The sequence below is a fragment of the Salvelinus fontinalis genome, chromosome 38 (assembly GCF_029448725.1).
Source record: "Salvelinus fontinalis isolate EN_2023a chromosome 38, ASM2944872v1, whole genome shotgun sequence".
In the NCBI taxonomy this organism is placed as follows: domain Eukaryota; kingdom Metazoa; phylum Chordata; class Actinopteri; order Salmoniformes; family Salmonidae; genus Salvelinus; species Salvelinus fontinalis.
Genome location: NC_074702.1, coordinates 22,328,082 through 22,355,177, shown reverse-complemented (window position 1 = coordinate 22,355,177; position 27,096 = coordinate 22,328,082). Strand labels below are relative to the sequence as shown.

At 40.9% G+C, this 27,096-nt stretch overlaps 3 protein-coding genes across 6 annotated transcripts; 2 read left to right on the top strand and 1 right to left on the bottom strand.

Annotated features, from left to right (window-relative positions):
• Positions 1-338: 338 nt before the first annotated feature.
• Positions 339-13,818, bottom strand: LOC129837469 (HORMA domain-containing protein 1-like). 4 transcript variants are annotated; one of them, XM_055903642.1, is made up of 16 exons: positions 13,576-13,818; positions 13,137-13,203; positions 12,815-12,959; positions 12,635-12,698; positions 12,464-12,500; positions 12,349-12,369; positions 12,234-12,260; positions 12,023-12,090; positions 5,183-5,334; positions 3,639-3,796; positions 3,458-3,544; positions 3,258-3,315; positions 3,051-3,112; positions 2,781-2,864; positions 1,169-1,237; positions 339-939 (listed from the first exon to the last, which is right to left on the bottom strand). In XM_055903642.1, exons 2-16 carry the CDS (start codon positions 13,167-13,169, stop codon positions 847-849), a joined length of 1,158 nt encoding a protein of 385 aa, XP_055759617.1. In that variant the 5' UTR covers positions 13,170-13,203; positions 13,576-13,818; the 3' UTR covers positions 339-846. The 4 variants fall into 4 exon arrangements, with proteins under 4 accessions (XP_055759617.1, XP_055759620.1, XP_055759618.1 ...); XM_055903645.1 differs by having other exon boundaries at positions 339-936; XM_055903643.1 differs by lacking the exon at positions 13,576-13,818 and adding an exon at positions 13,466-13,569.
• A 199-nt stretch (positions 13,819-14,017) lies between these two features.
• On the top strand, positions 14,018-21,228 carry LOC129838137 (alpha-endosulfine). The gene is made up of 3 exons (XM_055904880.1): positions 14,018-14,211; positions 17,083-17,205; positions 18,337-21,228. Exons 1-3 carry the CDS (start codon positions 14,158-14,160, stop codon positions 18,505-18,507), a joined length of 348 nt encoding a protein of 115 aa, XP_055760855.1. The 5' UTR covers positions 14,018-14,157; the 3' UTR covers positions 18,508-21,228.
• A 510-nt stretch (positions 21,229-21,738) lies between these two features.
• On the top strand, positions 21,739-24,314 carry LOC129838136 (induced myeloid leukemia cell differentiation protein Mcl-1-like). Its single transcript, XM_055904879.1, has 3 exons — positions 21,739-22,424; positions 22,609-22,859; positions 22,992-24,314. Exons 1-3 carry the CDS (start codon positions 21,917-21,919, stop codon positions 23,106-23,108), a joined length of 876 nt encoding a protein of 291 aa, XP_055760854.1. The 5' UTR covers positions 21,739-21,916; the 3' UTR covers positions 23,109-24,314.
• The last annotated feature ends 2,782 nt before the right edge of the window (positions 24,315-27,096 follow it).

Genomic DNA, 27,096 nt, shown 5'->3' with positions numbered 1-27,096 from the left:
CAGATATAATCCACTTTCACTTAACAGCTTAATTTAAGTCACACCTCATGCAAATGCTGCCATTTGGCAGTCCCTTTATTTAAGGTTGGCTATTATTTAATAAGATTATACAGTATTGTATAGATTTTTTGCGCTCATGCTAACAGTATCAGGTCTTGCAGACAGGAAGCTGAAGCTCTTTGATCTTGAATTGTAGCAATAACTTGTTTCCTTTTTGCAACCACGACACTAAAACAGGTGCACCCAGGTTTGCTGCTGATGGAAGCAGTTATATCTGAGGTTCAGCACTAGTGTGTAGAACTATCTGCTCTTAACCATACACACCGAAATAACAAACCTTTTTCAAAAATGAGAAAAGGCACTTTAATTTATTAGAAACATACATTTAATCAAATAACTTACAACTGGAGGGTACTGTATATTGATACATTATATAACAATATAAAAAAATAAACACAATTTTGCAGTGTAAAGTTCATTGTAATCATAAAAAAAACTATTTAAAAAAACAGTATTGTCACAATAAAAATGCCATCCTTTGAAATAAATAAAACTGTGAGTTTCGCACTTCACAGACCCCAATATACAATTGTAGAAAATACATTTCCCCCAGTCTCCATATCACACACTAGCATGAAACTCAACAATGGAAACAAAAGTATAAACATAAACAACAAGGTGGACTAGAAAGATCCATCCAACAGAATGCAGCTGTACCATGGTGGTGTTGGCGGTGGGCACTACACCTTTCCTTTAAAACAACTAAAAAAGCTTAGAGATTTTGCCCATGCAAATTAGAAAATCGGTTCTTGTCTTGAAAGGTATCTTTTAGGTAAAGTCGAAAGGTCAGTAGCGTTCTTTTGGTTCGCTGAACTTGCGTTTCTTCGGCACAGAGGCCTGGACATCCTGACTGCAGGGGAACTCGAACTGGGATATCTGCTAATCAGAGAGTGACAGACAGTTTACTAACTAATGCAAGACTCTAAAATGAATAATGATTGCCAAACAATATTCTGTATACATCTAGATGGGATGGACTGAATGAGTCATATTGACTTGTTAAAAAACATGTAGGAACTTTTATCTTTAAAAGACAATTTGCACATTATTAACACTCCTGCTGTGAGTAAGACTGGGGGATGAAATCTATGATGCCCGTGTCTCCCACCATTTTGTCTTCGATGGGAGAGGGCTTCTTCTTGCTGACGCTGTGCACCTCAGTCTCAGCCTTTCTCTCCTGCACACACACAGACCAAAGACAGTAAATCACAGACTGCAGGGAAGTGCTTGTGAAGCTAGTACCATAGATACAGTTGAAGTCGGAAGTTTACGTACACCTTAGCCAAACACATTTAAACCCAGTTTTTCACAATTCCTGACATTTAATCCTAGTAAAAATTCACTGTCTTAGGTCAGTTAGGATCACCACTTCATTTTAAGAATGTGAAATGTCAGAATAATAGTAGAGAAATTATTTATTTCAGCTTTTATTTCTTTCATCACATACCCAGTGGGTCAGAAGTTTACACACACTCAATTAGTATTTGGTAGCATTGCCTTTAAATTGTTTAACTTGGGTCAAACGTTTCGGGTAGCCTTCCATAAGTTTCCCACAATAAGTTGGGTGAATTTTGGCCCATTCCTCCTGACAGACCTGGTGTAACTGAGCCAGGTTTGTAGGCCTCCTTGCTTACACACACTTTTTCAGTTCTGACCTCAAATGTTCTATAGGATTGAGGTCAGGGCTTTGTGATGGCCACTCCAATACCTTGACTTTCTTGTCCTTAAGCCATTTTGCCACAACTTTGGAAGTTCTATTTTTTGTTTCATCAGACCAAAGGACATTTCTCCAAAAAGTACGATCTTTGTCCCCATGTGCAGTTGCAAACCGTAGTCTGGCTGTTTTATGGCAGTTTTGGAGCAGTGGCTTCTTCCTTGCTGAGCGGCCTTTCAGGTTATGTCGATATAGGACTCGTTTTACTGTGGATATCAATACTTTTGTACCTGTTTCATCCAGCATCTTCACAAGGTCCTTTGCTGTTTTTCTGGGATTGATTTGCACTTTACGCACCAAAGTACGTTAATCTCTAGGAGACAGAATGCATCTCCTTCCTGAGCGGTATGACGGCTGCGTGGCACCATGGTGTTTATACTTGCGTACTATTTTTTGTACAGATGAACGTGGTACCTTCAGGCGTTTGGAAATTCCTCCCAAGGATGAACCAGACTTGTGGAGGTCAACAATTTTTTTTCTGAGGCCTTGGCTGATTTATTTTGATTTTCCCATGATGTCAAGCAAAGAGGCACTGAGTTTGAAGGTAGGCCTTGAAATACATCCACAGGTACACCTCCAATTGACTCAAATTATGTCAATTAGCCTATCAGAAGCTTCTAAAGCCATGACATCATTTTATGGAATTTCCCAAGCTGTTTAAAGGCACAGTCAACTTAGTGTATGTAAACTTCTGACCCACTGGAATTGTAATACAGTGAATTATAAGTGAAATAATCTGTCTGTAAACAATTGTTGGAAAAATTACTTGTGTCATGCACAAAGTAGATGTCTTAACCGACTTGCCAAAACTATGGTTTGTTAACAAGAAATTTGTGGAGTGGTTGAAAAACGAGTTTTAATGACTCCAACTTAAGTGCATTTAAACTTCCGACTTCAACTGTACATCCTTCGTGGTCATTTTTACATTACGCTATACAAAAATGTCTTCCATTTGAACAGGACCAGTAGGAGTTAGATAGGGTTGTATGTTTTGGGGGGCACTGACCAGGGTGGACCTGGTGACGCGTCCGCTCCTGGTCCTCTTAATGACCACTTCCAGGTCAGATGTCCTCTTTCCCAAAGTGTCCATCTGAGACAGACAGGTCAATCAAACGACAGACCGTTACCTTCACAACTGGAGCAGCCCCTATATTACTTTATATTCCTACAGTACTATCCCACCAATGCATTTGTATTGTTATGTATTTGCATTTGCTTGATACAAGGCCTATCTTAGTCGTGACTATGCAGAATGTACATTTTGCTGTTATTTTACCTGAGAGTTCTCTGTGCTCTCCTCACACACCTCCATCTTCTCCTGGCAGTTTACCTGGACCTCTTTAAGCATCAAACACGATGAAAACACAATAAAACAAAACATGGATTTCAGACTGCATTTGACTTCTTAAAAGAGAAAATAGCACTACTGTTATCATGTTCAGCGAAACTTCTTTATACTAAGATTTGAGAGAGGAGGTCCTACCGGAATTGTCCAAGTAAAGGTCGTTGTCCGGATTTTCCATTACTTTCATCATGTGAGTCTAAAAGTAGAAACCCCATAAAAAATGTTATAGACTATAGATGCATCCCATGGGATAGACAGCAACGCCCCCTACTGGGTTAAAACAATAGCGCCATGCCATCGGTGCCCAGTCAAATTAGCCTAGAGGCCTCAGGTCTCACCTGCTGACTGCTGATCTTGGTCACTGTCCCTTCCTCCATCTTCAGCTCCCACTTGTCCCTCACGCAGATGGGCTGCTCGTCATCAACCTACAGAGACAAGGGGACAGCTGTTAATCAACGTGTCACCCGCTAGTCTGGTTGACATTACTGACTCTAGTTATTTCCCCCCTTTCCTTCATACCTGCTCCAGCCTTTCTCTCTCTGTGGTCACGTCCACCTTCAGGGTGTGGAAGGGAGTGACCACCTCGCCCATGGTCAGGTTGACAGGCTCCTTCTCAAACTGCATGCTATCGCTGTCCCCCTCCATGAAGCCTGGGGGCTGGTAGTCCTGGGGAGTGACTGAGATATACATGCAAACACACACACAAACTCTTTATTTGTTTTTTTGAAAACATATACTTGTTGTACCCTATGAAAGTTGCGCTTCAATTTGACTTCCGTACTCTGTCTGGGTTTTGTAGGCTAATGGGCTTAAAATGTTTATTGTCAAATTCATAAAAACGTGGTAATTTAAGATATATATTAAAGTGTTTTTGTATATATTTATATACCATATGCCGGTTTTCAACGTATTTGACGCTCAAGAAGCACGAAGCGGAAAAGTTACAACCATTTCATTTGAACTACACATATGAACTACAAATCAAAAGGCAGTAGCTGGCTACTTTCAGTGAAAAACACTCCCAGCTAATCTAATATAAAACACATCAAAAAGCCTGTAACTAACAGGTTGTTACCTTCCTGTAAGTCCTCAGCTCAAGCAGGCATGCTCCAGCATGCTAACAACGCTGCAGGAGATGTAGTTCAAATGAGACTTTTCTAACTTTCGTGATGTGTCTGTCTTACTTCTTCAGCGTCAAATATGTTGATAAAAAGCATCGGGTATGAGCAAATCAATACACAATTAAAAACTGGGTGGTTCGAGCCCTGAATGTTGATTGGCTGAAAGCCATGGTATACCATGGGTATGACAAAACATTTATATTTACTGCTCTAATTATGTTGGTAACCAGTTTATAATAGCATTAAGGTACCACGGGGGTTGTGCTAGGACACAGCCCTTAGCTGTGGTATATTGGCCAAATACCACACCTCCTCAGGCCTTATTGCTTAAATATACACTCAGTATACAAAACACCTGCTCTTTCCATGACATAGACTGACCAGGTGAAAGCTATGATGCCTTACTGTCACTTGTTAAATCCACTTCTATCAGTGTAGATGAAGGGAAGGTGACAGGATTTTGAAGCCTTGAGACAATTGAGACATGGATTGTGAATGTGTGCCATTCAGAGGGTGAATAGAAAATACAAAAGATTGAAGTGCCTTTGAATGGGGTATGGTAGTAGGTGCCAGGCGCACCGGATTGTGTCAAGAACTGCAACGGTTTCCGTGTGTATAAAGAATGGTCCACCACCCAAAGCACATCCAGCCAACTTGACACAATTGTGGGAAGCATTGGAGTCAACATAGGCCAGCATCCCCGTGGAATGCTTTCGACACCTTGTAGAGTCCATGCCCCGATGATTTGAGGCTGTTCTGAGGTCAATGGGGTGTTCCTAATGTTTGGTGTACTCAGTGTAATTAAATGAATTTGATCATATAATCTTGGAGCGCATTTAAAAGACCCAGGACATTACCCCGGAAGTATGTCACTTGCGCAGCGTATTGCGTCACATCATCCCTTTTCTTTTAGTCTGCTCTACATCATTGTGTGGTCTTTACCGTCGTCGTAGTAAGAGAGTTTCATGTTGAGACAGACATTGTCTGGCAGAGGACCCAGGTTCTGCATCAGTGTGTAGAGTTTACGCACCAGGAGGATGCTGGACTTTTTTGTGTTGCTGCAAGCCATCTTTCCCAGATTCTTGCTGTTTTTGCTAAAACAAGAATAAATGTAAACATTTTTTAGACAATTAAAAGTTTCTTTCTTCAATGTTTCTCAATGAAATTCTGCCATGTTATCATTATGTTATACACATTAGGGTTGAATATTTTCCCGGTATTTTACAAATGTTCCATCCCGAGAATAAATCACTTTTGTGAAGCCGATATTTCCTGCCAAAACCGGATGTGTCATTCAAAAGCATTACAAAGCATATAAATAGACCTATGTCTGGATTTTATTAGAGCTTTGATCGAAAATTCATGCCTGATGCAACCTAAACCTGATTAAATAAATTTTATGAGCCCTACATTAAAGACATTTAATGAGCCCAAGCCCAAATGATTGTACCGTTATCCAATACAGCTACTGAACATTACATAAGACAGAAAAACATAATAGCACATAGATGTAGCTAGCTATATGCTCTCTTTGGTAAATAAATGAAACAAGCTCCAGTAATCTTTTTGAGTGTGAACTGTATTACTGTACTGCATTGTTTATACTGTATTATATGGACTGGAATTAGGCACCTTGTTGAAACCATGATAAAGCAGGGAGAGAACATGCGATTGCGATTCTCTTCACGAGGATAGGATGGTTATAGGTCTACATAAATAACTGCTATAGCCTACCCCCATCGCGAGTTCCCTCTTCTTTCAAACTACACAAAAGTTCTATTAGCTGCTGTATTTAACATTCGGCAAACAAGAGCTTGTGTCCCTCTTCGAATAGTCTATTGGTATAAGAAATACAAAAAACAAAATTTCCAGCAAGCTATTCTAGTCTATTTTCCTGCATGGGACTCCAAGAGCTAAGGAGCATTTTTTTTACAGAGTCCAGCAGAGCACAGGTGCTTGCGTATTGCGCAAGAGACAGAGGATATAAGTTAGAAGCTTATTATGCATTACCCATCATTCATTACATAAATATAAGAATAATACTGCATTGGATTTATTTCCTGAAAGAGGTAGGTTAGCACATCTAGAGTGCATTCGAAAACTATTCAGACCCCTTGAGTTTAACATTATTATTTTTTTTTTACATTACAGCCTTATTCTAAAATTGATTTTTTAAACATTCCTCATCAATCTACACACAATACCCCATAATGACAAAGCAAAAACAGTTTTATTGAAAATTTGGCAAATGTATTAGAAAACAAAACAGAAATACCTTATTTACATAAGTATTCAGACCCTTTGCCATGAAACTTGAAATTGAGCTCAGGTGCATCCTGTTTCCATTGATCATCCTTGAGATGTTTCTACAACTTGATTGGAGTCCACCTGTGGTAAATTCAAGTGATTGGACATGATTTGGAAATGCACACACCTGCCAATATAAGGTCCCACAGTTGATGTCAGAGCAAAAACCAAGCCATGAGGTTGAAGGAATTGTCCGTAGAGTTCCGAGACAGGATTGTGTCTGTTCCGAGACAGGATTGTGACACAGATCTGGGGAAGGGTACCAAAAAACTTCAACAGCATTAAAGGTCCCCAAGAAGACAATATCATTCTTAAATGGAAGAAGTTTGGAACCACCAAGACTCTTTCTAGAGCTGGCCGCCTGGCCAGGAAACTAACTAAGAAGGGCCTTGGTCAGGGAGGTGACCAAGAACCCGATGGTAACTCTGACAGAGCTCCAGAGTTACTCTGTGGAGATGGGAGAGCCTTCCAGAAGGACAACCATCTCTGCAGCACTCCACCTATCAGGCCTTTGTGGTAGAGTGGCCAGATGGAAGCCATTCCTCAGTAAAAGTCACATGACAGCCCGCTTGAAGTTTGCCAAAAGGCCCCTAAAGTCTCTCAGACCATGACAAACAAGATTCTCTGGTCTGATGAAACCAAGATTGAACTCTTTGGCCTGAATGCCAACCGTAACGTCTGCAGGAAACCTGGCATCATCCCTACGGTGAAGCATGGTGGTGGCAGCATCATGCTGTGGGGATGTTTTTCAGCGGCAGGGACTGGAAGACTAGTCAGGATCAAGGGAAAGATGAACGGAACAAAGTACGGAGAGATCCTTGAAGAAATCCTGCTCCAGAGTGCTCAGGACCTCAGACTGGGGCGAAAGTTCAAATCAAATCAAATCCTATTAGTCACATGTGCCGAATACAACAGGTAGACCTTACAGTGAAATGCTTACTTATGAGCCCCTAACCAACAATGCAATTTGAAAAAGATACGGATAAGAATAAGAAATAAAAGTAACAAGTAATTAAAGAGCAACAGTAAAATAACAATAGCGAGACTATATACAGGGGGGTACCGGTACAGAGTCAATGTGCGGGGGCACCGGTTAGTTTTTCCCCCCCACCCCAATTTCGTGGTATCCAATTGGTAGTAGTTACAGTCTTGTCTCATCGCTGCAACTCCCGTACGGACTAGGGAGAGGCAAAGGTCGAGAGCCATGCGTCCTCCGAAACACAACCCAACCAAGCCGCACTGCTTCTTGACACAATGCCCATCCAACCCGGAAGCCGGCCGCACCAATGTGTCGGGAGGAAACACCGTACACCTGGTGACCGTGTCAGCGTGCACTGCGTCCGGACCACCACAGGGGTCGCTAGTGCGCGATGAGACAAGGATATCCCTGCCGGCCAAACCCTCCCCTAACCTGGACGACGCTGGGCCAATTGTGCGCCGCCCCATGGGTCTCCCGGTCGTGGTCGGCTGCGACAGAGCATGGACTCGAACCTGCGATGCAGCGCCTTAGACAACTGCGCCACTCGGGAGGCACCGGTTAGTTGAGGTAATATGTACATGCAGGTGGAGTTATTAAAGTGACTATGGATAGATGATAACAATAGAGAGTAGCAGCGGAGTAAAAGAGGGGGAGGCAATGCAAAAAGTCTGGGTAGCCATTTGATTAGATGTTCAGGAGTCTTATGGCTTGGGGGTAGAAGCTGTTAAGAAGCCTCTTGGCGCTCCGGTACCGCTTGCTGCGCAGTAGCAGAGAGAACTGTCTATGACTAGGGTGGCTGGAGTCTTTGACAATTTTTAGGGTCTTCCTCTGACACCGCCTGGTATAGAGGTCCTGGATGGCAGGGAGCTTGGCCCCAGTGATGTACTGGGCCGATCGTACTACCCTCTGTAGTGCCTTGCAGTTGGAGGCCGAGCAGTTGCCATACCAGGCAGTGATGCAACCAGTCAGGATGCTCTCGATGGTACAGCTGTAGAACCTTTTGAGGATCTAAGGACCCATGCCAAATCTTTTCAGTCTCCTGAGGGGGAATAGGTTTTGTCGTGCCCTCTTCATGACTATCTTGGTGTGTTTGGACCATGTTAGTTTGTTGGTGATGTGGACACAAAGGAACTTGAAGCTCTCAACCTGCTCCACGCAGCCCCGTCGTCCATAAGCACACAGCCAAGACAACGCAGGATTGGCTTCAGGACAAGTCTCTGAATGTCCTTGAGTGGCCCAGCCAAAGACTGGACTTGAACCCGATTGAACATCTCTGGAGAGACCTGAAAATAGCTGTGCAGCAACGCTCTCCATCCAACTTAACAGAACTTGACAAGATCTGCAGAGAATGGTAGAAACTCCCCAAATACAGGTGTGCCAAGCTTGTAGTGTCATACCCAAGAAGACTCGAGACTGTAATCGCTGCCAAAGGTGCTTCAACAAAGTACTGAGCAAAGGGTCTGAATACTTACAGTTGAAGTCGGAGGTTTACATACAGTTAGGTTAGAGTCATTAAAAAACTTGTTTTTCAACCACTCCACAAATTTCTTGTTAACAAACTATAGTTTTGGCAAGTCGGATAGGAATCCTACTTTGTGCATGACACAAGTAATTTTTCCAACAATTGTTTACAGACAGATTATTTCACTTATCACAATTTCAATGGGTCAGAAGTTTACATACACTAAGTTGACTGTGCCTTTAAACAGCTTGGAAAATTCCATAAAATGATGTCATGGCTTTAGAAGCTTCTGATAGGCTAATTGACATAATTTTTGTCAATTGGAGGTGTACCTGTGGATGTATTTCAAGGCCTACCTTCACACCCAGTGCCTCTTTGCTTTACATCATGGGAAAATCAAAATAAATCAGCCAAGACCTCAGAAAAGAAATTGTAGACCTCAACAGGTCTGGTTCATCCTTGAGAGCAATTTCCAAACGCCTGAAGGTACCACATTCATCTGTACAAACAATAGTACGCAAGTATAAACACCATGGGACCACGAAGCCGTCATACCGCTCAGGAAGGAGACACGTTCTGTCTCCTAGAGATTAACGTACTTTGGTGCAAATAGTGCAAATCAATCCCAGAACAACAGCAAAGGACCTTGTGAAGATGCTGGAGGAAACAGGTACAAAAGTATCGATATCCACAGTAAAAACGAGTCCTATATCGACATAACCTGAAAGGCCGCTCAGCAAGGAAGAAGCCACTGCTCCAAAACCACCATAAAAAAGCTAGACTACGGTTTGCAACTGCACATGGGGACAAAGATCATACTTTTTGGAGAAATGTCCTCTGGTCTGATGAAACAAAAATAGAACTGTTTGGCCATAATGACCATCGTTATATTTGGAGGAAAAAGGGGGATGCTTGCAAGCCGAAGAACACCTTCCCAACCGTGAAGCACGGGGGTGGCAGCATCATGTTGTGGGGGTGCTTTACTGCAGGAGTGAAAGGTGCACTTCACCAAATAGAAGGCATCATGAGGCAGGAAAATTATGTGGATATATTGAAGCAACATCTCAAGACATCAGTCAGGAAGTTAAAGCTTGGTCGCAAATGGGTCTTCCAAATGGACAATGACCCCAAGCAAACTTTCAAAGTTGTGGCAAAATGGCTTAACGACAAAAAAGTCAAGGTATTGGAGTGGCCATCACAAAGCCCTGACCTCAATCCTATAGAACATTTGAGGTCAGAACTGAAAAAGTGTGTGTAAGCAAGGAGGCCTACAAACCTGGCTCAGTTACACCAGGTCTGTCAGGAGGAATGGGCCAAAATTCACCCAACTTATTGTGGGGATCTTGTGGAATGCTACCTGAGACGTTTGACCCAAAGTAAACAATTTAAAGGCAGTGCTACCAAATAATAATTGAGTGTATGTAAACTTCTGACCCACTGGGAATGTGATGAAGGAAATAAAAGCTGAAATAAATCACACCTCTACTATTATTCTGACATTTCACATTCTTAAAATGAAGTGGTGATCCTAACTGACCTAACATGGAATTTTTACTAGGATTAAATGTCAGGAATTGTGAAAAACTGAGTTTAAATGTATTTGGCAAAGGTGTATGTAAACTTCCGACTTCAACTGTATGTAAATGTGATTTTTCAGTTTTTTATTTTTTAAACATTTGCAACAAAAAAAGGTAAACCTGTTTGCTTTGTCATTATGGGGTATTGTGTGTAGATTGATGAGGGGGGAAAACGAGTCTGTAACGTAACAAAATGTGAAGGGTTCTTGTAACACCTGCTTCCAACTCACACACGTAGATCCCCTGAATGCAGCTCACTTTCTAGCTCACACCCCATCACTGTGAGGTATTGTTTGTTTTGTGACACACTTCTATTCAGAGCTGTTTTTCCTGTAATTTAATCATTTTTTATTATACCTTTATTTAACTAGGCAAGTCAGTTAAGAACAAATTCTTATTTTCAATGACAGCCTAGGAACAGTGGGTTAACTGCCTTGTTCAGGAGCAGAACAACAGATTTTTACCTTGTCAGCTCGGGGTTTCGATCTTGCAACCTAGTTGCAACTAGTCCAACGCTCTAACCACTAGGCTACCTGCTGCCGTAATTTAATCCTCCCGTGTATGCTAGTTTTTTCCTGCCTCACTAACGACGCCTTTTGCCTATTCCCTGCCTGTACTTTAGCCTATCGGATTTCCTGTTATCAACCTATTGCCTGATCTCCCGGACGACGTTACTAGCCTTTTTCCTGCCAGTACGGTTGCCTTTTTTGGACCCCCTGTGTATGACCTTCTGCCTGCCCCTGGACCCAGCTACCTGCCTCCTCCTGAGGGTCCTTTACAAATAAACACCTGCTGCGCACTGCGCTTGAAACCAGCTCTCTGTCTCCCGTCATGTTCATAACAGTTCTAAATACTTTCCAAATGCACTGTATATATAGGCCTATATATATCAATCTTGAACACGATTATCTATTTTGGATGCAATTTGAATGGAATTGATGGAGAGAGAAAGACAGCGAGAAAGTGTTCACTCGTGCACTGATTTAAAGAAACGATATAGGAGTGTTTTAAACTCTGCAATCCAAAAAATATATAATCTTTACAATAAACAAATAAGGTGATCCCCGAAAGCCAGATGGTGATGTGCAAATTAGATGCGCATTCGGTCTTTATATTACTGTAGCGTAGGCTGTGCTGCAGCAAATGTAGGTCTACCTATCACAATAAAAAAAGTTACCAAGGGAAGGTCTACATACTGAGATGGGCTGTCGGTTCCCACCCTGAAAGTTGATGATTCATTATGCAGTGACCAGAGGCAAGGCCTTACTGAATCCAGATTTAGACATTGCATATAATTGAACAGTTCCATTTCACGTCATGCTGTTCATATAAATAATTTATTATAATTTACCGGTTTCTCAGTTATTTATCCCGGGAAAAGGGAGTGGTTTTGGGCAGTATATCTCAGTAACCGGGTTCCTGCCATTCAACCCTAATACACATTCACAAAGCTATACCTTTCAAAGTCAATTTTGGGTCCCTTTTCAGTGTATTGGACTTTGAACTGGTAGCATTCAGTAATCTTCTGCAAATTGTAAAGAAAGACCAGTGTCACATTGAGAAAAGGCTTGATTCAAGAGGTTACATATACTGTAGCTCTTGTTCTAGTCCAGAGAATCAAAGCATTACTATGATCGATACCTATGGGGTTAAAAAGTTGTCTATTACCTTTGGATTATCTGGGTCTGTGTATATCTATAGAAAGTGGAAGGAGGATACAAACTTTAGCAACTATTTAAAATGCTTTATATGCTGAAGAAAATATTTGATGAGATATACTCACAGACATAACGACCGCCCTCAACTGTTGGAATACAAGACATTCATTATATGTAATTAATGAACATTAATAACATGTAGATAATGAATAAACAACTAAATGCTAGTATCTCACTTACGTATTTTCTCTGAAGGGCATCAAAGCATCCCTGCATCCTGGGAGAAGTATAAAATAGTCTTAATTAATCAACACTGAATAAATAATCTAACCAGGATAAAGGGAAAGGATTTGGCCACAGAGAAAACACTGTACTGGAATTTCCCACTGAGGCTTGGTGGTGTATACTAACCACTGTACAATCTGACTGGCACCAGGGCAGGTGCGCTCCTCCCTGAGGATCATAACTTTCTGCTCTGTGGCATAGAGACAAAAAAGTGTAAATCTACTTCTTGAAGATGTTGGCTAGCTACAGTATCAACATTTAAATAACAATTGAGTACATTTAAAAAGAACATAAAATGTGTTTGACCTTCAACAAATTTTCTCCCATAAGCTTTTTCTGGGAAAAGACCCCTGAGATAAGTGATGCTGGAGACTGCAATGGCCAGCAGTTTCTTCACAACAATCAAGGACTGCTGCTCTGTTGAAACTACATTTGGCAGCAACTGGGTGCCCTATAAAATATAACAAAGACAGGCGCTTACACCAAGGCCATTTGAAGATGTCTGAATAAATAGACGCATGTAGATATCCACAGAACATGCTAACGTTATTAGAACATGCCATTTGCTAGCTATAAAACAGCAATTCAATAGGACCAAGGTCTGGCTATGGATTGCCAGAGGTTTTACCTGAGCAGCCCGCAAACGTTGTTCACATGCCATGGTAGTAATACTAGTTGATAACAAGTTGTCAAATCTACAAAATAAAGATTCATTAGAAGCCAGATAGCTAGCTATCAAGGTAAAGCTATGATGAAATATGTAGCTAGCTAGCTAAGTACTAGTTTACACAGATAGATACAGAAATATTTTATACTAATCTGGCTAGCTACTTTAGCTAACTAGCTATCTACATTACATTTGCTAGCTAACGTAGCTAGCAGCAGTACACACAACCACTGATGTCACTGACTTTACTCTACAACCTATTGTGATTAGTATGAAATTGCATAACTCACATAGTTAGCTATTACTACCTAGATAGAGCGCAGTCACTCAATCTGTTTTTTGGTTAAAAAAATAACAACCAAAAACAAGCTAGCTAGCTAGCTAGCCAGATCGAACTTACTAAGAAACTGTTGGACCGTGGGCCAAACTCGCGCCAGACACAGTTACCCGCCAAAAAGGACAGCTAAAGTAGCCAATCAGAGGGTAGCCTTAGATAACGTAACTTTTCTTGCCACCACAACATACATTGCGTGAATAGAGATATCAAAGGTAGTGATATGTCCTGGCGGAGGTAAACATCAGTTTTAAATTAAGGTGTTTTTGTTGCGGCACTGTATGGAATTCGCTCTGTTGTTGCTGTAGTTTGATGCAACGCTGCGCACAGATTGAATATCCGCACTCTATTGGACACAGCCCTGTCAATCAGCATCTCTCTACGAGTAGTAGCATTTCATTGGCTCTCTTGGTATCTAATACAACGTGTTTCCTTATACAATTGGTTACTGTATATGTATGTCACAAATGGCAATCCCACACAACGGCGTCAGAAAATATTTAGCCTTTTTTTTTTTATCGAGGAGACTTGTTCACGAGAGGCAGGTTAGATTTTGCTAGCAGTGCATTAGCTAGAGGAGGCACCCCTGCATACATTCTAACGTGCGTTTTCAAGCAATTCGGACTTCCAGTCCATTAGAGCTGCGTAATGTCGTCCGAAAATCTATCAGATACTCAGATGGAATATGAGGATGAAAAACAGGTGGGTTTAATATCGTGACACTATCTTGCGTTTGTCAGTTAGCCATAACGCTAGCTCTGTTTGTTGTAACGCGTTACAAGTAACGTGTTTGAATTGATTGCTAGCTAGTTAGCTTTCGTTATGGCATCAAACCTGTAAACATCTCGTTTACCAACAATGACAGTGTGTATAAATGTTTTGGAAAGGTCTTGAGTAAGATGTACGTGTCTCCCGATAATCAATAATAACATAGGTACTGTATTATTTAGTTTTTTATTGAGTTTTCCCTTGTGCAATTGGCTCACTGGTCCATAGGTTATGAGATATGCCTGGGCCTCATTGGTCTATCCTGACACAGCAGTAGTTGAGGTTGAGTCTACCGGCGTTCGATACTGTCATACAAACAATAATATTGTAGCCTATCCTTTGAAATCTGCGTTTTAATGGAAACCAGGGTCAATCATCAGTCACTTATATGCTAGCTGATCAGTCACACAAAGCTTATAAGGATGTATAAGCTAGATCTATTGATTCATACTCGTTTTCAGTCCCCTATACTTTGTGAATGTTATTTAAAGTGTTGCACTGATATTAGGTTTAGCTATATATAATATAGGCCAATATGTGACATCTATCAAATAGAGTACACTGATGAAAAGGCACTTGTACAGGCAGCATCCTGAGTGGATGCTGGTGAAGGTCAGAGGTCTATTGACAAACCCACCGGTCATATCAATATGCATTGACTAGCATGTCTACATAGGTGAAGTTACTGATGCTATACTTTGTCTTATCAATGATAACGGGTCCTAATAATACAATGGTATTTTGATACAATGACAAGAAGAGAAACGGTCATGTGAGAAAATAACATTTCATGGTAGCTAGCTACTATTGGTCTAGTCTAGCAGTTTGGAACTGTTTGAGGGACTGGAAAGTATCCTGTCCTCTCTTGCATTGTCCCTCATTGGGGCTGAATATAGTATCCTTTACATTTTTGTTATGGATCCAAGTGAACCAGCAACAGAATCTGTTCATCGGATTCTCTACCCTGAGTCACTTATTGTCCCTGCCCCTGCTAGCGTTGCGTTCACTGTCCTCTACATGGAATGGCAGATATTCTCATGTACTTCAATTGCAGTGTTTTGTGGGTTTCTCAATGTTTTCTTAGCTTTATTTAGCCAGATAAGTCACAATGTGTTGTAAGTTAACAATGGGCAATGCCATGTTAACAGTGATGCTGAGACTCAGATGTTTCCAATTAAAATGTATGCCAAACTAAAAACCAATGATTGCACAGTTAAAAAAGCATGCATCCACAAGGACTATTTTAAGTTTCCTCCAAAAAATTGACAAAAACACATTTACTTGAAGAACAGTGCAGATACAAACAGTATGACGGGTTGTGTTTGTGCTGTCATTCTGTTACCAAACTTTGCATCTGCACTGTTCTGCAAGTACATGTTTTTTTTTTGTAAAAAGAAATGTGGAAATTGTTGAAAGTAGTCCTTCTGCATAGAGTTGTATGGTTTATTTAACTTTGCTATCATTGGTTTTTGTTTGACATTTTAAAGTGAAAAATCAGTCTCAGCTTAACTCTGTTACTGTGGAATTGCCCCAATAGAGAATGTTTTGCTGACTTCTGCTCAGAGTCTATCTGGACTGTGGGCAATAACAAGGTGTGTCTTGTTAACCTACTTTCCACTGGCATCTGTCCATGGACTCCACACTGGCAGTAAAGGGTAAACCAGTTTGTCTAGTGCAGGAGTTGCCTCCAGTAAACCATAGGCTTACACCTTACAAAAAACTTTAGCATGAAGGTGTCATGTGAAAACTAGACCCACTCTGCAAGCTCTGTGTTCCTAGACTTTGGTCAGCAATTACTCAAGGCCTGTTTCTGTATAATATTTTTTTCAATAACCATAAAGTAAGGCCACACTTGGCTTGTACATATTTGCAGACAAACGGCTTCATGAGGGGAAAACAATTTGTTTTTATGGCACCAATAACATGTCAGTGATGGGGAAACTGGTAACAAGGCTGTTTTGTCCACATCAGCTGAAGAAATGTGTATGAGAGGGGGAAATAATGGATGTGAACTGCTTTCTAGTCACTTAATTCTTACTCAATCATAACACTCGTCTTCTGTGTGAGTTGTTCATCGCAGGCAACCATGAGGGCGTGAGAGATAGTGTTGCAGGAGCGCATACAGAGAGTGACTCATACTATGAAGACGCTTCAACTCCCTCAAGTCATTTTCATGGCGTTAGCCCACTTCACAGCTGAATATGAGTAGGGTTAAGAGATATGATTCAGATGCAATCCTTTCTGAAGAGCACAGTGCCAGCCCAGTAATCTTTTTGTTTTGTCATCATCAGACCATCTTATAACCTTCTTATTAGTTTTAAGTTTTAATTTCACAAGTTCAGTGAAATGTCCTTCTTGTAACCTCTAACCCCAACAATGCTGTAATCAATAACAATGTAATACAAAAAATTATATAAGGTAGAACATAAACACGCAAGAAATGGAAATAAGAACACGAGGAAGTAAGCATAATATATACAGGGTCAGTCAGTTCCAGTACCATATTTACAATGTGCAGGGATACTGGAGTAATAGAGGTAGATAATTGTAGGGGTAAGGTGACTAGGCATCATGATATGTTACTGCATATCACAAGGCATTGGACAGTTAAATGGAGAATGTCTATTTTAAAAGCCTATGCTTGTTCTTCTCTGCGCATCATGGCTGACATTATGATGAAGGATATATAGGCGTAGGCTACATTGGCCTATTGTTTAGATGTTTCTCCTCTTTAGCTAAATTCCTTGCACATAGCAAGTAGCACCCATATGACGGCACATTGAAATGTTTTCTTTGTCTGGACAGGACTCTCAGGAAAAGAATGCCAACCTTGTGAAGGGCGAAGAGGTAAAGCTGAAGGCCAAGTACCCCGGCCTGGGCCAGAAGCCTGGAGGCTCCGACTTCCTCATGAAGAGGCTACAGAAAGGGGTAGGTGGAACGCTTCTCCCGGCGAGCCACAGATAATGCATGCTTTTGATTCAACATGTTAGTGAAGTGCTAGGCTGGAACAAACGCCTACACACCCTTGTTGACCACTTGACTAGGAAATCGCATAGGCTTAGAATATTCTTCTTTAAGACATATCAATACGTTCTGCATTCATGAGGATCTCAGATTGCCTTGGTGTGTCTGTGGCAGTAGCTATGTTCAAATTAACTTGTCCAGTGATATTATTTAAATTTTTTGTCCACATTTTAGAAAGTTCACAAAGAAAATAGATGTGACAATTACCTGCTACGGTGCATTTCCGTATAACTATCTTATGTCGTTAAAAACAGCTATACTTAATGACCTCGCACCTTTAAAAAAAATACTTTTCTGCGAAAACCTACAGTGTCAACTAACAATATAGTGGTTGAAGTGTTTCCATTACCCATTTAGGCAAATTGTCGTCAATGTATTAAAGCACAGCCTCTATGCCCTCCTACATATCTGTTTCATGTCTCGGGTATAGCCAGGGAAAGCCAGCATGCATAGAATGCAATAATTGACTAATATTTCCATATTCTAATAATTCTCATGTATCGTCAATGTATCGCCATGGTGAAACTTGCACACCTGTAAATCTGAAATAATTGGATGTTGAAACTTGCATCCAGCCAACCAGAAAAGCAAGGTGAACCAATTTAGGCATTCTTGAAAGTCAGGACAATCCTTGTCCTGCAAAGAAACATTATTTTTATAGTTGAATAAATGGATTTTGCAAGCAGTAGGCATTTAGAGTTAAATGTGGAGTGGAGCTTTATAGTTACCTGTGACATCACATGCCCCACGTACCTTCAAAATGATTCGACAATCACCATCTATTCCAAAAACATTGTTTCCATTTATAATTTGTCGCAATAATGTTAGACAAAAGAAAATCCACCCCTGTTGAATCGATAAAAATGTCGATCTTTAGAACGTTTCTCCTATATGACACGTTGCAAAGAATTTTTTTTTTGCGGCATTGCTTTTGGAAAATAAACCAGCGTCAATGGAAACCTGCCTATTAACTTTAACTAGCAGATCTACTCCAGACAACCTGAATTGAATAACTTCTTTCTTGCCCCCACCTAGCAAAAATACTTTGACTCAGGTGACTACAACATGGCCAAGGCCAAGATGAAGAACAAACAGCTGCCCGTGGCGGGCCCTGACAAGAACCTCGTCACAGGGGACCACATTCCCACGCCGCAGGACCTGCCCCAGAGGAGGTCCTCCTTGGTGACCAGTAAACTAGCAGGCTAACCTAGCCTCCACGCATCCACTAGGCCCCCAGCTAACGTTCCTCACCTGTCCCCCAACAATGTTTCCCCCCCTAGTCATCTCCAGGCTCCACTTGGCTTTAACATATCGGGGAGAGCTGTGAAAGTCAGTACATATTGCTTGTATGTGGGGAGGTGAGCTGGGACCTTTTCTACCATCTCTCCACACAGCTCTGCTCTCTGCGCACTCTGCTCTACCGCCTCCCTTATGTCTTGGTTTGGTGTTCAGAGGTACATAAAGTAGATGTGCCATCGGGGAGGCTGAGTTTAATGCACTTTGTATTATGTACAGTACGTTTTTGCATCCCGAACAACACCAAAATATGTTGTTGACGAGGGAGTTAGGAACCATGATCGCTCTACATTTTTCGATGTTGTGTTCTCGTCAAAGCTGGGGGTAGATGTTTGCGTATTTTGCTTGCACACCAAATCTGGGAGGGAAGGGAACCATGGTGAAGTATCCAAAGGAATGGAGTGGTAATCAGAGGGAAATGTGGAAACTGATTTGAGGTTTCCTTTATCTCATGTTTTGTCAAACAAAAATCCAAGGTCGTCCACGCTGACCTGAACGAACGGATATGAAACTGCACATTTTCTGCTCATGTCGCTTTAATTCTTGACTCCCTGTTGCTCTTCTTTTTCTAAATATGCTGCATGATTGTAACATGTAACAAAATGTGCAAATCTGGAGGGGTTAGACGACTGATAGGAAGTAGCAAGCAACCAAATGAAGCCCTGGAATGTCCATGGTCACTCTCCACACCTTCCTTCCTTCCCTCTCAATGTCCTGACAATCCACACACTGTCTGTAGGCTGCCCATGGCGAAAGCAATGGCAAAGCAAACTAAATACCCATGTATCGTTTTAAGGCTGGGAAAATAAGAAACTGTATAATACTCAAGTTAAATCTCAGTTATGTGGCTATTACATCACATCAAAAAGCCTAAATTATTTGTAGGGGATCAATTCAGTGTATATTTCTGTATTGTGTTGAGAAATGTGACATTTGGTATGATTTGTGTCTTTATAATTGGTTGTTTGTTCATTGTCACGCATTAGCCATTTACTACAATCTGGCTCTTCACTGTTAATGGCAGCTCCTGTTGAGAAACTCTTCCAGTAACAGAAGATTACTGCCTAGTTCCCAATTACATTAGTTGCTAAACCTCTCCTCAGTCTCTCCTTCAAATTCAACGTAGCAGGAGCCTCACAGTGTACTGCTAAAGCATATAGCCTTACGTATTGACATTCTAAATATAAAAATCTGTGACGTCAGTAATGGGGTAAACAGTCGGCCACCTGATAAACTGACCCTGACTGGCCCCGGGCTCACACAGACCTAACTGGAACACACAGTGCGCTTTAGAGATATGCTCACTTGACACATGGCAAAGGGAAGGGATTTTATGACATGAGGAGAGGGGGAAAAGTGTGAGTGTATTTAGTTGACCCTGCTCACACCTGTTGGGATGGCTCAACTTGCAAAGTAATTATGGTCAGAGGTGTGTTAGGACGACAAGCCTTTACTTTTGTATGATTTATCTATCTCAATGTATCACACACTCCACACAAATTATAAAATACACACTTGATCACTCCCATCTTGGCAGCTTTTGAATATTAGACACGGATCTGTGTCAAATTGCAGGGAAGAAGATAGTGTGTTTGTCTGGGTTTGTATGAATGTGCTGCTGTTCTCTGTCCCAACGGGTGTAAATAGACTTGGGGGTTGAGGATTTTTTTTCTTTCTGTTGATTCACTACTTGTAGTTCTCTGATTCATTGTTTCCTTTCTCCTGTCGGTGAATACACTACTTCTGCTTTATCTTTTAATTTTTTTTTACGACAGAGATCTTAATCTGTATAATATGAATGTGTAAATGCTGCTGATTCAGTCAATGACAAATCTTAAACGGAGATATTACCCTATAAAGAAAGCCTGTCCCAGGATTCAAACAATTGGACCCACTCCTACCATGAATAATGTCTGCCAATTGGAGACTGACTAACCCCTCCAGGGTTGGGGGTATAATTCCATTTCAATTAGGATATGAATTGAAATTCTACCCATGCCCAATGCAATCCATTTTGGGAACTGGCCAGCAGGAGTTTAAATTTAATTGACCCCAACTTGTTACTTGAATTTGAACAGAAAGACTGTGCAGAATCCTAAATAATTGTAGCTTGCCATTGCAGGCTTAAAAAGTGTCATAATATAATTGGATATGCTGCTGAAATTAAGGTTGTTGAAACAACAGAGGAACTCTTGATTGCTATGTTTTTGTGCACTGTCTGGCTTTGTATGGAGCGATGCAATGAGGGATATAGCAGGGTTTGTTAAAATACCATGTCACCTGTTCAACCATAAGTATGTGCCAGAATGTAAACAAATTAAAATGACTGTGTGCTGCTTACTGAAACTGTTTTTGGTTTTGCATACAGTAAAGATGTTTTAGTGTTCTCTTACATCACTACATAACTACAACAAAAGTTTATCCTGGCCCAAGACTGCAGGGATATCTGGAGCACCCTTGCTCCCAATAACTGGGGGTTTACATCAGGATATGCTGATTGTGGAGCTGGAGACAAAACAAAAGATTGATTTTAAGAAATTAGAAAGTACATGAGTACTAATAATGTTTGTTGTGTGGAAGTAGTGGAGCAAATTTGTCAGTATTTGAAATAAACTTTTACATGAATATGAATGACTTTTGGCTATTTTCAATTATCTTCTCACATTATTGATTTGATCACCAGTGCTGGTGAAGTTTACATTAGAAACCAATAACCAACCAACTGTCTCTAGCTACAGTAATCTTTGCAACCACACAGGGCAGGATACCGCCACTTTATATGTTGATAAATGACAAACAAAGTCTAGGATCACCGTTTTATATGTTAATAAATGAGTCTATATATGTTGATAAGAGTCTATACCCGTCATTGGCCACTAGGGGACAGCAGAACTCCACATTCACTATCAATGGTCTCTGAAGGGCTACATCAAAGTGTACATAAAAATTTGTTATTTATCTGTACCGCTCAATGCAGAGAAATGCATTTTTATATCCTCTCTTCGTGGAGGTATTTATCTGAATGTTATTGGAAAACCATCCCAGATAGAATTGTGAAACTACTTCAAGGAAGAGGGGAGACCCAATGGAGGAGGCAGAGTCGAAAGTCATCGAAGTCCCTCCCACTTTCCCCTCCCTCTTAACTACACGACAAAAGGTTGGTCATTTCCTCTTCGGGCTCACTGTTGTAGTTAGCAGTCAATGATGGGGGATATTTGAGCAACAAAGTAGCTAAGCGCTAGCTTTTCTTAAAATAACTGCTAGAAGCGTACCTTTTATTTTTCAAATTCTTGTTTCTTTATCTAAAGGTTAAGTCAAGATGATTCTGTCGAAGTCGATTACACGAGCCACAACTACGATGTTGAATATTCAAAATGGAGTCGTCGGAGGCTCTTCGTACCCTGCTGGTACCTCTTTGTACTATTTCGGCGAGACTAGGGCCGTATGTGCTGGGGCGTCACCGAAGTCAAAAGTGGATACTGACTTGGGTAATGGGACTAGCGACACTCCACAACGACCCACGAAATTAGGAGTGAATGTCGTGAAAAGCAACGTCCTGGGTAATCATTTGTCAGACCGAAGCAACAATGACGAATCTGACGGTTCTTTGCCATGCACTCGACAGATGGCGTCAGAATGTGGGCCTGAACTATCGAATTGTCCATCGGGCGATGAAGTATTGGAACATGATACAAGACAACTAATTGACAACTTATTGGGGGGCTATACAGGCCTGTCTCCGCCTCGTTGGAAGCAAAGCAAGGCTCTTACGACGATGACACGAGTGGTGAAGGATATCATATCAAAGCACCAATACGCATACAATGGTACGTAGATTTACAGTAATCATCTCTAGATCCAAATCACTGGCACTAGCTAGCTAAGTATCTGTATAGTCTGTTTTAAAGATGGTATTGAGTGCAATATGCGCTAACTTGCTGAATAACAGAGCAATATTATCAGGAATGGTTAGTTCGTTTTACTCAGACGTTAAAACATTTTTTTTTTTAGGTATGATCGCCAAACTTGACTTAGATGACCGATGCGATGACATGGGTTTCATCAATTCTGTGGCCAAGGCCATGTTCAGTGATGGGACCACGAACTGGGGTCGCATCGCCAGCCTGGTGTCATTTGGAGCAGTGGTGAGCCAGCACTTGAAGGAGATGGGCAGGGGACACTGCATTGGGTCGGTGGGCCAAGAGATCGCCACATACCTCCTCTCTGACCAAAGGGACTGGCTGGTCAAAAACAATGCTTGGGTGAGTCTTCTATGTGGCCCATGAGTCATTGGCTCACATCTTCAAATCTAAATGAGGACAGTTAATCTTATTTAGCCTACTTGTTCAGTAGCTAATCATAAACCTAACTCTGTATTTTTGTCTCTTACTCAGAATGGATTTGTAGAGTTCTTTCATGTGCAAGATCCAGAGTCTTCAGTAAGGAACACCCTCCTAGCCTTTGCTGGAGTTGCTGGGCTTGGGGCAACACTCGCCATGTTGATCAGATGAATTGAACTATAAAAGACTATCTGTTACTTTTTTTCAACAAAGAAAATTGACTATTCCGGCAAGTTCTCTGAAATCCTTAATATCACCATGATTGGAATGACAACCCAATGATGTCCTGTTTAGTCAAAGAAGAGGGTCATCAGTCTGTTGGATTATAGTGAAGGACTGGATTGGGACAGTGCTTTGGTGTCAAGCTCAAGTTAGCTTTTTTCCGCATCATGTGTTGGTGCTGTTTTTTTTGTAGACAGTTGAGGATATTTGGTAGTTGTCGGAACGGTCTCCAAATATATTCATCTGACTACTTAAATCTAGTGGACTTGTTAAATGGAGCTTTTATTTAATGTAAAAAGTACAGACATTTTATTTTTGTAATAAATGTATAGTTGAATTTAGACCCGTACAGAAACAGTTAATTAATCTGCAAATGTTCAACTCTTTTTGTAATCAAGGTGGAAAAGCACTAGCTTATAGCTATACTTCACAATGGCAAAGTTCTGCCTCTGACCATAAAGTTGGCTCAAATGACTTGTTTCTATTCCTTGTGATATTAGTCATACATGTACAAACAGCGATTGGTGGCAGAATCTGCATTGAACTGACCAGCGAGGGCCTTAGAATTCAACTAAGGTATACCCAGTTTATGGGCATTGAAAATGTAAAGTTCTTACAGCAGGGAAGACTGTATTCTACATGCATTTAATTGCCTTACACGCATGTCATCTCACCTACACCCAATTCATAAGTCCATATTCCTCTTCCTTGGGGTAGATTTGCCAGTCATGCCTGGCAATGCATTTGCGTGGATGTAATGTGACTTCCTGGTTAAGGAAATCTTGTGGCTGTTGCACTGGGAGGGGGAAGGGGGAACCTGTTTTTAAAGTCGGTTCAAAATTCCATTCTCAAGATTATGCTGTTTTTGTATTTGAAGTGTTTCATTTCCAAGTTATATCCATGTAAATGCAATGTGCTCACAGGTATAAGTTTTTTTAAATATGAGCTTAAAGATTGCAAATGGTATCTGGCATTGGTTCAATAGAGGCAAGATCGTCTGGACTGTAAACGTGTACAGCAGTTCCACCTAACAAACTAGCACTAACCCTCCTGATGCATCTTGCTGGCAAATCCCTTTAATCTCCTGAAGTTATATGATTAAAGGATAACATCATGCAACTTTTGTGACTGCAATGAATAAAGAATTTGACTTTATTCACTTTGTGGCAGCAATTGTCTGAAAGCAGAAGTTTTGCTGTCAACTTTGAGACTACTTCTCAGAAGGGGTGGGGCTGAAAAGACAGCAGTGAAATCTGCGCTGTGCTAGTTTCTGGTGCTGAAAAGTAACCACATACACAATGTGTATGTGAAAAGTAACCACATACACAAATTAATTTCTGTTTTGTACATAGTCATCTATACACACACACACACACACACACAGTCAAACATGTTTATTCACACCATACCCCCTGGACATACACTGTGAGGTTATTTCCTAGAAATGAAGCTTCTGTGGTAACCATGCCTATATGTGTGTCATGGGCAGGCCACACTGTATAGCTGCAGCCTCAGTTGTCAGAAACATCATTAAATTAAGACTGCCAGAACCTGTTGGGTGCCAATAAACTAAGTTGACAGCGGTCCAAAGATCTTTACAAGGTTGCATTATGGCTGTGACCACCTTATACACTTTAGAGATGTTTCCACAAATTGCATCTGACAGCTCTATCTGCACCACAATCATAGCGTTGTAACAGTTGAAGCTAATATTAACCACATCCTTTGTTGCTCAGACTAATTTACCAACTTGAGAATTGCTTCTGCATACCAAAGCAGTATATCTGAGTGCCACGGGTGTAATGCATCCAGTCTCAATTTTTTTAAATGATATGCAAATTTAAAATGACATGACATTGAAACCCTTTTGCACATAGGCCATAAAATGACTGATTTGAGCGAAAGCCCGGAAATACCACACTTCTCTTTTTGCATATGTGTCTGTCATTGATGTATAGAAAGGTCAGAATCAGACTGGTTATTGTAGATAACGCTTTCCCCTGAAGCTTAAGGAGGAGAACTGGAGCAGTTGGGGGGGCTAATGGCGGAAGGAAGCATAGGTCAGCAATGTACAATCTAATCAGGCATGCTTTTACACAGCTATGGAAATCAGCCACAGAGCAGGTATTGTTTGACGTCTGCTGGGCCGAGGAAAGTTGGAGATATCACAGGGTAGTGACGGAAGTTGAGGGGAAATTTGAGTTCACTTTTGTTTGCACTCCGTCTCATAAGAACAGTTCTCCAAATGTAGTATGTAACTTATGAGGTTGTCAATGAGAAAATGATATCTGTAGAAGACTCACTAGTCTCACCTAGGCTAATCTTGCAACAAATTCACATTACCTGTGTCAGAGCATGCCATACTTCGGATAAAGAGGATTTTCTTTGGTAATGAAAAGTGGTATGGAAACAACCAATATGCTAGAGTAAACACAATGTACTTTAATTTCATGCGAACAAGGTTGTGCAGGAGGCCTGCAGCTATATCAAGCCTCAATTAAGGGAACCCTTCCAAAGGGTCATGTTGCGCTTAGTCATTAATGATCTGTGTGTGTGTGTGTGGTAGTTCTGTTTGTTCAGATCTCCTTTGTCGTCTCTGGTTACAGCACAAACACACCAATAGAGGTCTTATGAGGAATTGTAGTAGGCCCTCTCCATGGTGACTAATGCTCACTTCAGACCTCCCCTAATCCTCCTGCTAATGAAGTTGGCAACCACCGTGGTTACCATCACCAAAGGGCTAGTTCAAGTGGGTCTTGCCAGGCACTAGCTACATCGGGCCTGGGCAACTCCAGTCCTCATGGGCCTTATGGTGTCACACTTTTGAACCAGTCCCAGCTAACACACCTGACTCTAATCAACTAATCATGATCTTCAGTTAAATGCAATTAGTTTAAATCAGGTGTGTTTGCTAGGGATAGGGGGAAAGTGTGACACCAATCAGGCCCCGAGGACTGGAATTGCCCAGGCCTGAAGCTAAGGCAGCCACATATTACACCATAAAAATAGATTGATAGTAAGCACAAATCACATATGACACCGTAACTAAACTGTTATTTCAGAGTGGATTTTTTTTTTTACGGTAAAGAGTAGTTCCCACAGGCACGGCACCAGGATAAAGTGTTCCCATCCGGAACAGTTTGTGCTTATGGAGTTTTAGTTTGTTATCTTCGAGCAGGGTTTTTTGGTCTGTTTGTGCAAATTCTTTCTCACAGCAACCCAAATTTAGTAGCCGAAGTCTACGCCTTTTTTATAGTCATTGATCAACAGTAGGGATTCTTCAATTACGTGCTTGTCATTCAACGGTAAACGACTTGTTTTCATACCCCAAAAATGACTTAAGAAATACTGCACCAACATCTTAGATGTAAAATTACACGACTAAAATATTAACTTTGCAGAAACGAGAAAGTTAATGAAAAATGTATTGAGTCATCTTAGATCAATTCTGACTCTTTTAAGAAAGTGTGTGTGTATATATAGATATCATTTTAGTGCGTGGATCAGCTTTAATATTGCGGATAGATTGTTGCTTCCATCAATGTAATTGTCTGCATAATTTCCAATCCCCCATATTTTTGGGATATTAGAGGTCTACCGATTTTATGATTTTTCAACGCTGATACCGATTATTGGAGTACCAAAAAAAGCCGATACCGATTAATCGGCCGATTTTTATTTATTTATTTGTAATAATGACAATTACAACAATACTGAATTAACACTTATTTTAACTTAATATAATACATCAATAAAATCAATTTAGCCTCAAATAATGAATGAAACATGTTCAATTTGGTTTAAATAATGCAAAAACAAAGTGTTGGAGAATAAAGTAAAAGTGCAATATGTGCCATGTAAGAAAGCTAACGTTTAAGTTCCTTGCTCAGAACATGAGAACATATGAAAGCTGGTGGTTCCTTTTAACATGAGTCTT

Excerpts from the sequence above, each read along its gene's own strand:
- LOC129837469 (XM_055903642.1), bottom strand. The coding sequence starts at position 13,169 with ATGGCATGTGAACAACGTTTGCGGGCTGCTCAG. Across the intron at positions 12,261-12,348 it reads TGAGGGCGGTCGTTATGTCT|ATATACACAGACCCAGATAA; the intron begins GTGAGTATATCT and ends CACTTTCTATAG. Across the intron at positions 2,865-3,050 it reads AGAGCACAGAGAACTCTCAG|ATGGACACTTTGGGAAAGAG; the intron begins GTAAAATAACAG and ends TGTCTGTCTCAG.
- LOC129838137 (XM_055904880.1), top strand. The coding sequence starts at position 14,158 with ATGTCGTCCGAAAATCTATCAGATACTCAGATGGAATATGAGGATGAA. Across the intron at positions 14,212-17,082 it reads AATATGAGGATGAAAAACAG|GACTCTCAGGAAAAGAATGC; the intron begins GTGGGTTTAATA and ends TTGTCTGGACAG. Across the intron at positions 17,206-18,336 it reads TGAAGAGGCTACAGAAAGGG|CAAAAATACTTTGACTCAGG; the intron begins GTAGGTGGAACG and ends GCCCCCACCTAG.
- LOC129838136 (XM_055904879.1), top strand. The coding sequence starts at position 21,917 with ATGATTCTGTCGAAGTCGATTACACGAGCCACAACTACGATGTTGAAT. Across the intron at positions 22,425-22,608 it reads GCACCAATACGCATACAATG|GTATGATCGCCAAACTTGAC; the intron begins GTACGTAGATTT and ends TTTTTTTTTTAG. Across the intron at positions 22,860-22,991 it reads TGGTCAAAAACAATGCTTGG|AATGGATTTGTAGAGTTCTT; the intron begins GTGAGTCTTCTA and ends TCTCTTACTCAG.